The sequence below is a fragment of the Acyrthosiphon pisum genome, chromosome A2, assembly GCF_005508785.2.
Source record: "Acyrthosiphon pisum isolate AL4f chromosome A2, pea_aphid_22Mar2018_4r6ur, whole genome shotgun sequence".
NCBI classification, from domain to species: Eukaryota; Metazoa; Arthropoda; class Insecta; order Hemiptera; family Aphididae; genus Acyrthosiphon; species Acyrthosiphon pisum.
This window is the reverse complement of record NC_042495.1, coordinates 62,695,919-62,707,713: the sequence shown is the minus strand read 5'-3', so window position 1 is coordinate 62,707,713 and position 11,795 is coordinate 62,695,919. Positions and strand designations below refer to the sequence as shown.

General features: G+C 34.7%; 1 protein-coding gene across 1 annotated transcript; it reads left to right on the top strand.

The window, feature by feature from the left end:
• Nucleotides 1-7,192: 7,192 nt before the first annotated feature.
• Nucleotides 7,193-9,076, top strand: LOC100166939 (DNA damage-inducible transcript 4-like). The gene is made up of 4 exons (NM_001162254.2): nt 7,193-7,488; nt 7,713-7,905; nt 8,084-8,239; nt 8,381-9,076. Exons 1-4 carry the CDS (start codon nt 7,431-7,433, stop codon nt 8,463-8,465), a joined length of 492 nt encoding a protein of 163 aa, NP_001155726.1. The 5' UTR covers nt 7,193-7,430; the 3' UTR covers nt 8,466-9,076.
• Nucleotides 9,077-11,795: the final 2,719 nt, after the last annotated feature.

Here is an 11,795-nt window from a genome sequence, read left to right as displayed (position 1 = left end):
CGACCGGTTAACACCCACAACCATTGTCGTGAGGTTTTTTCACCCATGAAACCAGCCGAGAACAATCTTAACAAAACCCCTCGCTCCAACCCCGCCGCCTCCACCTATAACCACCACAAACCACCACCACTCGAACATCTTTGTAGTAATATTCAGCCATATCATTATAGAAGGTAATAATTCTTTTACGTCATCGTTGTTGCAGCTCGTATATATAATAATAATATTCACGTTGTGTGATCGAAACCAGATTTACGTCTTTTTTACAATACACGACCGTGTACCGTACCGTATTAATATACTTATATTATACTATGGAATTATTATATTATATTATTATTATTATTGTGCGCAAACACGGCGTATGATGGGTACATTTTTTTTATAGTCTCGTACATTATTGTATAATACCTAATATGGGAGGGAGGGCCTCTAATCCACGCTCAGAAATCCCTGTGAGAAGGCCACACGCCGACGCGAATCGACCGGGGACATCCGCGCGCGCAATGGTCAGGAAAAACGCATCAACCCTTTTGGGTATTTTTTCCTTTATTATTTTACAAATGTCCTCGGCGCGAGGGGACCGTTACTACGACGGCGGTGTAGGGCGGAGAGGAGTCGACAAAGAGGACTATTCAACTCGTACACTTTGTGATGTATATATAGTGTATATAATATATATAGGTACGGTACACTTAACACAATGTCCCTCGCTGCACGGCTATGTATATATATTCCATTATTTTACACGCGTATACAGATATCCTCTGCAAGGCATACGCGCGGGATCTATCGATCATTGGACGATGCCACCCCTCATTGTTGTTATTATTATTATTATTATTATTTTTATTTTTTACAATCCACACAACGCGCACCGTCGCTGTGCATATAACATATATTATAATAGGTAATACGTTTTGGCGTCATTGTGCAGTACTCGCGGTACAACGGCAATTTTTCGCGTACAAACAATTCTACTAACATGCTATATATACACTGAGTACTGGCGATGACAATAATGTGCACACAAGCACGTAGTCGTTGTGCAACATACTTAATAGGTAACCGGAAGTACCATTATTCGCCCTAATCCTTTTTTGTATTTTTCGAGTGTGTACCTACACAACTTACTTATAACGTGCAAAACTGTCGTACCTACCCGTGTTCTGCGTAATAATTAATAATACTAATACGTGGGTGTTATTGTGATAGCAGACTGCGGTGCGATATAAAATATGTATAATATAATAATCCGTTGGCGATTCTGATGCCATATTGTGGTGTCGGTTCGATAATATAGGTTACCTAAGGACTTAATTTTTTTTACGAATTCTGTCTCGAATTGATCGAATAACAAATGTGGGAACGCGGGAGACAACGTCCCCCAAACCCAACGTCGATTTATGTTGCCACTTATTATCTCTCTATCACGGTAAGTGGAAACACATTAACACATAGGTATACTATACAATTTAAGCAAATTATTATACCTTTGTTTCCAGCATAATTATCATTATGTTAAATGGTAGTATTCAAAATAGGTAATCTAGCCATAGGGGACTAGGCTTCTTAAAAAATGTAATAAAGGGGTGTTTAAAATTTTCTCCGATAACAAAGAGTATGGTTTACGTTGATTTTGAAAATATTAACGTCAATGTTGCCTATACCAAACTCCTTAAAAATGTGTGAACGAGCCACGCTGAGAATATTATCATAAAAATAATATATAATATTTTTCTTTCGTCCGGATAACATTTTGCACTTTTGCGCGTTGCGTTGCCTATCGCGTTCGAAATACAAGGCGTACAAATTTGTTTTCGTATTATTTCTTGATCGCTGTTTGTAATACAACAAGCTTTGAATGTAAGAAAACATTTAAATATTTAAATATTTAATTCATCGATGTAATTTTCTCGGAAAATCGCTGCTATTGAGTCGTTTATTTTAATTCCGGACTATAACTGAAATCTATTAATTAAGTAGGTATATATATTATATCATCCGTTGTCATAGTACATACTAGGTACCTACTAACTTGTCACGTTTCTATCAGAATGATACAATTAATGTTATTTGTGAATATCGATACTCACCGCTCAATATTGGTCATGAAGAATTTCCCTATTGTAATATTGTTATAAAAGAAAAGTGTTCATTTTCCAACCCATAAATTACAATATTTTTCGAATTAATTTCTGTGCATAGACGTTCAAACTTGGGCAGTAACACGATCGTTTATAATTTATGTGATAATTTTATTGACTATTGTATAAATGCATTCCGCCCATAAGCGTGTGTGTAGTACAACATAAGTATCTATGGTATATAAATATAATAAATATATAATATTATACCAGATAAGAGTGATGCAAAGCATTATTAATGACTAACGAGATAAAGATAACATTATACTAATACATCTGTTAAAAATGTATTCTGATAATTTTTTTTATATTCACATAATTTCTACAGAATACATATTTGCACGATATAACATTATATTAATTACTGGTTTAGTATGATAAGAAATAACAAAAACTTCTAGGACAAAATTTGTTGGGTCAGCAATAGACGTTTCACGTTTTAGACAGATAAGGTTCAAACTATACGGCAAGGTATTATACGAATAGTAAACTCAAATAGTACATGAACATAATATAGGTACAAAGATCATTATTATTAACACAATGTGGACAATATGACTCTCTTTATCTCCGAAAACTTTTTATTAAATCCTATACATAGAATACCTATCAATAATAATTTATGGTGCTTATGGATCATAGTTTTCAACACGGTATTGATCTTTATATTCCTTATTTTAATCTGGTTGAAATTAGATTCAAAGTGTTCGCCATTCTGATTTCTGATGTGAATAGTGCGGTCAACCCAATATTTCATATGAGATGTGTACATACAATTTCATTGTTAACATATTATAGCATATTTTCCGAGAAAACGTCCATTATTTATTTACTCTTAATTTCGAATAGAAGTTTCCTTATTATTTTATTGTTCCACCCATCGAACAATTTACTTATTATTTTGTAAGGCCGATATAATTTATTTTCTTGCCCGACACTGTAACGCCATTGACTACTGTGTGCGGTGTGCGCATAATATTTCGTATACACCCAAACATCTTATTTTCCTTGACATGACATAAACATAACATGTATATTTCTAAATATACTATATTATTATATATTATGGACACACACTATTGGCTACTTGGGGTCAACTACGCGATAAAACTGTTTCTTCGTATCGATCGAATGGCAATAAAAACCTCTGAACAACAAAATTGGGGTTCGGTACATTTTAGTAATTTATCCATGTATTGTATATTATGTAATCAATTGTCGAACCAACTGAAATTCATTGATATTTTTTCGATTTTAAAAATCAAGAAACTGTATCTGTTTATTATGTACTCAAAATATTGTAGATTATATTATGCCTTGTAGGTACTATAGGTAGTACTACTAGTAAGTTATAGAAATACGCAATCTAGTAGTCTGTATGGTGCGTTTTTAGAATTGTTAAATAATTAGTTTTGGTTCCGAAATAATCGTATATTCATCTGAGGACTGAGATAGGTATAAGTACTATTTTAAACAAGCGATACTGCTGACTGTTAATTATTTTTTGTATTTTTCGCCGGCGACATAATGTTCTTATAGTTTATACACAGCACCGTCGCTGTAAACTGTGAATGTAATGTACATTGTGTATTGTGTTGGACGTATAATTGTATATTTGTATGTACCTACCGAGGTCCAAAATTTTACAAAATCGAATAAAAAAACTCGTTTTGAAACATTAGCGTATATAAAAAAAAAAACATTTTCGTAATCCATGTTTTATTAACGAGAACAATACACGAAAACATATTCGGATTGTAGATTTGTAACTACTTCTAATGAACCAGGTTTTCACAGTGAAAATAAATTCATTTATCGGAAGCCAAAAACTGATAACAGCCGTTATCGAACAATCGTTTTGTGGCTATTGTTATAACACCTATATCATTATGTATTATGTGCCTACTACCAACCTTATAATACTATAGAGTCGGCGACAAATGGATCCTCACTATTAGTACGTGTTCACAATGTAGATAAATATTGATTTTATCTACATCGTTCTAGTATTATAATAATATTATGCATGAGGACGTTATACCCGCCATGTGTTGTCTCCGTGACTGCGTGCAAAACTACGCGTAGCATACCAAATTTCACGTCGGAAGAACCTGTTTTCTTCTGTTATTTTTAAAATTTAAAATTAGAAATGTTAAAATGCTCATAAATTACGTTGAAATTAATACATCAAAAAAAGACCTACGAGGGCCCTAGCAAATATTCTCACTTTTAATTTAATAATAGGTCTATTTCACTCCAATATTAAAAATAACAGAGTAAAAAAAATTCGTATAATTTGCTATATTATGTAAGCGTTACACGGAGACAACGTTACAACGGGTTAACATTCATTTTCATAACGCCGCGCGGTTCGGTCTCGTATGCGGATAGGAACGGTTAAACATATAATAATATGATAATTTTCCGCTGCAAATCAAATGGTCGGTCGGAAGGGGATCGCTCGCGTAGGAGCGTCACGATGATAATAATACACGATATATATTGCACCGTTAGATTCTCATACCCCCTGGCGTGGCAGCGGGTGTTGTTCCCTTTTTTTTCTGATGAGGCGGGCGTTGGTGATAAAAGGCTTGGCAAAAGGGCCGATAACCGTGTCCTGTCTTCATTAAGCTCGGGTGCGGTAATAGATCGGAGGAGTGGTATGCAGTCGGCCCGAGGGGTGGGTTAGTGAAATTTCCCCTTTAACCGCCCGCGATTCCGCCGGACGTGTAATGATAAGTATATCGCACAAAATGTTATAGGATACGCGCTGCACAGGACGAAATGAATAAAATTACTAATTATTATTATTATTATTATTATTATTATTATTACACAATGTGGTGTGCGCAGCAGCTGTATACCAGATTTCGAATGATGAAATATTCGAGTAAATTTGTAACAGACCTATTCAGTGTATAATATAGTATATTGCCTATCAGACGACACGATGTTATATATATTATGTATTAGTATTTAGTACCTATATGGTTTCGTAATATTTAACAATCAAATAATTGGATAAAAACTAACAATGTAAGATCGTAAGAATAAGAAATATAAAATGTAAAATTAAATATGAAATATAATAATTAGGTCGGATATAAAAATAAGAATTATAATTCGATTCCGGTAAGGAATAGTCATTTTATTGTCGTAATTGGAGTGCAAGTTCTTTAAGCCATTGCTCATTTGTCTGGATTTTTGTTGAGATTATCGTTTAAAGTTCCTTCAAATGCGTAGAGATCGCCTTAATGAATATAATATTATGCATCATCGTTTGTTTGGCTGCTCGCCCTGGCAGCTCCACATTCTCATTGCTTTGAGTCTTAAATGTTTAATTTTTTTAGTTCCCTGGACTGCGCGGAATTTATTTAGTATTGCCATTTTCCCGAAACCTTTGTTCCTCCTTTGTTCGATTGAGTCGTTCCGTTTTCTCGCCGCGTTGTGTGCGTTTATTATATAAACGCTTCGGAGGCTTAAATTTTAACCGAGCGCGGTGTAACATTTACCACACGGTACAGCCGTTCAGGTTATAAAATCATTGCCATCCGCTCTTCCCCCCCCCCAAAAAAAAAAAAAAATAATAATAATAAAAACTGAATAATATAATACAACGATCTTTTGTCCGAGTATATTACCGTTTTTGTAATATTTATTGTACGTTCATCCCGCGTGTATGTTAAAACATAATAATGGTAACGCTAAGTCGTACGATTCACTCAGGACGGCTCTCGTTCATGACTCTTGAATACTCTACGACCTTTCGACGTGCAATTAGTCACGTATACACTCGTACCGCCGGGCCCCCGGGTACCGACGTGAGCTTTTTCAAAAATAATTACATATTTATATTTTCAATAATCGTTACCTATTATAATTTATTATTTCGAGTGATTAACTCGTACGAAGAGATTTACATTCGCGTTAACCGAACGAATACCGGCTACAGGGTACTATACACATCCTAATGGGCGGCAGCTGCGGAGTTGGGGCGAATAGGACTTGTTGTAATACCGTGTTTTAGTAGCGGACAATGTGTTTGCGTATTTTTTATTGTCCGTACGAGATTTTTTAAAAATCCGTTTTCATTACGATGCAATTACGCGGCGGAGCAGCGTTCAAGGCCGTGGCTGTTACACGAAAAATTACCGAAGTCATTTTTGGTCGCGACAGTGAAAAGTTGCATATCTATTTTGTAGGATATTCACGGTAGGATATTCCAATATATTATATTATGACTGTTGTAATGCATAATGTCGCCCAAAGTACAAATCGACAATGACTTCCGTAATATCTCCGCTTTCCCAACCCCCCCCCACCCCCCAACCACCACCGACTACCCAACGGATGGCGTTCTAGCGGAACAAAGGCTAGCTCGGCGACGGTTGTCCTATCGGTCGGGGTTTTGGAACGGAATCGGATAACGACGACGACGACGAGAGAAAGACACACACGCACGCACACACACATACATACACAAAGAGAGAGTGAGAGAGAGGGAAAGCGCCTTGTCGACAAAGAACGAAAGACCGAATAGATAGATGCGGTGTGGTGGTGGGCTAGGCGGCGCGGGGGACCGAACAAGCATAATCGTCGACGGGCCGAGATACGTGTACGCGTACGTGGCTGTGTGTGTACGTGTGTATTATTTAGGGCCCTACGGAGTAGGATTTTCGGTGGCGGTGGGGTTGGTTGAGGGGTCCCCCACTCCTTTGCCGATCGGCTGGTGTGAACGCCGCCGCCGGTTGCGAACGCTCGTCGCACGGTGGCGGGGCGTGGGGTTTCTTTGTTCGAACAGCTGATCCGCGTTGCCGGCCGGCGGATGGGACTGGGCGACCGTCGACCACCGCCACTCGTCAGTACAGTACTAACTGCTATAACGTGCCACGGGCCACAGTCGTCAGTCCGCACACCACAGCCGCGCGTAGCGTTTCGTTGCCGTCGTCAGTCAGTCGTCAGTCAGTCGATTAACCGCCGCGGTCAGATTCGGTTCACTCCTTAGCTGCTGTACGAAACCCGATCGAGCTTAACGTTTTTTACACACATCACGTCAGTGTGTGACAGGCGACTTTATCTTATTTCTCCGTTGTCGTGTGCTACGGGCAATTTGCGTTCGTCGACCGTACATGTTTGTTATTCGTCAGACGTAAAATTGTCGGTTTCGAGAAAAATATTTAAAAGATACATTTTCTTTTAAACCTTTAACGAAAATCTGTCATCATTTCTTTCACTACCTCTTTCGTCATTACGATAGCTAGGCGCGAAAAAAATCCGAAAAAAATGGAAGTCGTACCTCCGTATTACATACAACCGTCATACCCGGTTCATTCCACTCTCGGTACTTATAGTTTTTTTTTCGAACTAAAAATTATTTTTTAATTTATTTTTACTTTATTACATATTTTATATTTTTATTTTTTCCAAATAAACTTAAATTAGATTTTAAAATTTTTTTTATTTTTATATTTATTTTTTATTTATTTTTTAATTAATTACCTAAATCAATTTTATATTTTATTTTTACATTATTCTAAAGGTCCGTGTTATTTTATGTGTACACAGGAATCTTAAAATTGGAGGACATTGAATCGGAAACCAGCGCGTTTATGGCATTACACCAACGGCTTGAAGAAGAACTTCGGGCCGCCAAGCGTGCGCAATTGTCGTGCGGCGAAGTCTTGTTGCCGCCCGACTTGCTCCACCGGATAGCTCATGACGTTCTCAAAATGGCCGAAAGCGAACCCTGTGGTCTCAGGTGAGTTTCGTTTATATTTTTCGTTGAGAATTATATTTAGTTTTCCCCATTTATCAACTTCTCGAGACCTTCCCGGTGCCCACTAGGACAAAAGTTTTTTTCCCAGTTGAGATATTATGTTTTTTTGAAAAACGTATCGACTAAAATAACTAATGAATTTTTTTTTCTGTCCTCACAGAGGATGCACTTTGTACCTGAATTTCGAAGGTGAACAAGAATGCCGGAAAATCGGCACAATCAAATGCGACACCAACACAGTGTCCACGTTTGAGTTGTTCCTCACACTCAAACAAAACCCTAGAAATGCGTGGTCGCTCATTCCACTATTCATTAGGTAAGTTAACCGAAACATGTTTTAACTTAAATTTATTAATTACGCGCTCTGCCACACATCAACGTTTGATGCAGCGTAGTATTTTTTTTCTCTTACATTTTTCGACAATAACAAGATTCGTTTTTTTTTCTTCTGGTGTAGGAATTTTACAAGCGGTGGTACAATAGTGATCGATCACGAATTCACAATAGAAAAACGGAAGCTGTATAGGTCTTTTTTAGAATAAAGAGCGCCGGATGCCCGGCGCTGCCGAACGCCAATTCCTCCTCCACCTCCTTCTCATTATCAGTATCTCATCAAAACACCATCACCACCACAACTATAAATCCAACCACAACTAGTACGACCGATAGTACTCGTACCACTAATAGCACCGCCATCGCCGTAATTGAGAGAGAGCCAAGACTGATCCCCTCGGAACAGCCTGTGCGTTACACAAAGATGAAAAACACTCGTATCTTGCAGTAGCGGTCTTGTCGTCGATTATCATCAAGTAACAAAAAAAAAAACCCCAATTTATAATATTATGACATATTATACGCGTAATAATATATTGGTCTCGTGAGTGTGTGGAAGTGAATATTTATATATAATAAATAAGTTTAACTATGAAGATTAAAAAAAAAACTAGCATACGGCATGATATTATTATAATATTGTTTCATACGTTATAAACCGTGTGCGTAAGTTAAAAAAAAAATCAATTGTGATCAGTTCTATATGTTACGTTTAGTTTTTTGTTCTCGTTATTATTTTTGTCGATACATTTATACATTGGATTATATTTATATTATATATATTATATATGTCGCCAGATTATAATATGATTATTATTAATACTTTTTCCTTTTTTATTTTATTTTATTTTTTTACCCATATAAGTCGTTGTTCTTTATAGGATTTTTAATAAAAAATATAATATATATATATATATATTCATAGAGTGTAAACATTTAAGGTTAAATTATTATAGATTAGAGTTTTATAGAGTATAGTTTAAAAAAAACAAAAAAAACGTTGTGTATTAGGTGCAAAATAATTTTTTTTATTAATGTACGTATTTTAAGTGAATGGTAGAGAGAGAGATAAATAAAATATATATAATATATAAAGCGAATATAATTTCATTTCCAATATTATCAGTGAGGAATAATTAATCAAAACGAAAAAAAATATGTTTATATTATCGAGTGTTTGATGTCGCGTGTGTCCTCCAGACAATGATAAAACTAAAGTAGAGCTTAGAATTTTAACCAATATTAACTTATTTAGTCTATAAATAAATCGCACCAAAAAAAAAATATATATATAATATTACTAAAAGAAAAAAATACCCAAACTCATCAGGCGTTTTTTAATTTGTTTTGCCAGATGTCTTTCATGTTCAAGTATCTATATTGAAAAAAAGATATGTTAACCTTAGAGTAAGTGTTCCTAACTGACATCACACATACAATTAATTCAATATGCTATGCATTTATATATATATATATATATATATATATAAATATATATGTGTGTGTATAGATATTAGCGATTTTAAATAATTAAAAAAAAATCCCTAAGAGCTTTTATTATTTTGTGTGATTATCCCACAAATGTGATATAATTTAGTACGTTGTGTGTGTATATATTTCCATAATATATACATGTATCGACGAACGGAATGAGATTATTATTAATAAATTTTAAGAATAAATGTTGTAGGTCTTTATATTTTGCTTATGCAAATAAGATAAAAAAAATATTTTAATATATTATAATATATATAATATATATATATATATATGTATGTATAAATAATATTTTATTTAAAAATTCAGTCAAAGAAATTATAAGAATTAATTATGGCATTAAAACTAATAGTTTGTTTTTTATAATAATTTTTTAATTTAAATAGGCTAGTGAAAAATACCTATGTATTGTGATAACGGATTTTGACTTTTTTCCTTAAACGTAACTTTCAAATTTCGTAGGCTTTAAGCGCGAGTGCGATGTGAATTTTTTTTATATAACAGCCTGTTTTTCCTCCCAAAATTAATAATTCTATAAGAATAACTAAACCATTGTAATAAGATATATTTTTATTTTTTTATTTTTATTTTTTTTTTGGTTATTGTAATGTATTTCTGATCTCAGTGGCACTACATAAAGTGTAATCTTAACAGTATTTTTATTTTATTTTTTTTTTAAAGTTAAGTTTACCTTTGAATTGTGTTAAAAGCAAAATAATAAAATGCTGCGCTAAGATTGAGTAATAGTACTGTACTACTCAACAAAGCGTCAAAAAGATTATATATTTTTGTTTGTATTTTATATAATATGTATATGCATATATATATTATATTATATTATTATACTTTTTTTTTTTTCGTTTATATGAAGAGTCCCCTTTTTATTGTGGCACAACCTCACCACCCCAGGCCAGTCATATCACTTCATAGCAATTGTCATTTTTTTACTTTTGTTATGTAGTAGATAATGAACAAAAGAAAATAATGCAAAATATAAAATTTGAAAATGAAAAATAAAAAAAAAATATTTTGACAAAAAAACCATTGTTACATTTGTTTTTTCCTTTTCCATCATTGGTATCTTTAATATTATAATTTATAACATTATTACAACAGTAATAATCATCGGTGTACGACAAAACCACAATTTTGTTTTGTACCAGCTGTGGTGGTGCTTGTCGCTGGGACACCGAAACAACGAGCCATTAGCGCCGACAAAAGATCTGTCCGATAAGTCGCCGGTAATAATGCAATAATGTTGTTATTTTCTGCTCAAATTTTTTTTCTGGGTTCACGGAAATATTAATTGTTGCACACACCATATAGCGGCATGTTGTTTTTGTTTGGTTTTGAGGAATTAAAAAATAAAAATTGACCCCGTTTCCACGAGGCCCGGGTCGTTGAACCACACCACCACCTCCGCGGCACGCGATTAGGTTGAAAGTATAATATCGCGTCGGATGACGATTATATTTTTTATTATTATTCAGTGGCGACCGACAATCATGATGGTGATAATAATAATTGTTTCGCTCGTGTGCCGAGTGCGTGCGGTGCACGAGAGAATCACCCATGTGTCGTGTGTGTGAAATTGCACACACAAAAACTGTTTTGCTGAATATCGCGTGTGCGTATGATAATATTCGCTTTCTACAAATCGAACGGCCCAACAATAATTCACGACCTCGCGCCGATATAACCGGCAGGGGCGCCATTTCAGTTTTTTTTAAGGTATGCAAACAATTAAAGAGGCCAATTTTTTCCCACCTCCAGGCCAATCGTTAAAAAAACGTTTCTAGTGTTTTCAGTTTTTCATTACAGATTCATTACAGTATCAAAAACATACTTAATAAAAACATATTTTTATAGTTAACACATTACATTTTACCGTTCATACATTCTGTGTATATAGTGTATAATATATAGTGTATAGTAAAGATATTTTTAGATAGAATAGATGCATATTATTATTATTATTCTTTTGTCTATCAGTAACCAGGGGTGGACTGGCCCAGGGTGCTATACACCAAGTAGCACCTCGG

Coding starts and splice junctions, on each gene's coding strand:
- LOC100166939 (NM_001162254.2), top strand. CDS start 7,431: ATGGAAGTCGTACCTCCGTATTACATACAACCGTCATACCCGGTTCAT. Junction 7,489..7,712: donor CCCGGTTCATTCCACTCTCG/GTACTTATAGTT, acceptor ATGTGTACACAG/GAATCTTAAAATTGGAGGAC. Junction 8,240..8,380: donor CTCATTCCACTATTCATTAG/GTAAGTTAACCG, acceptor CTTCTGGTGTAG/GAATTTTACAAGCGGTGGTA.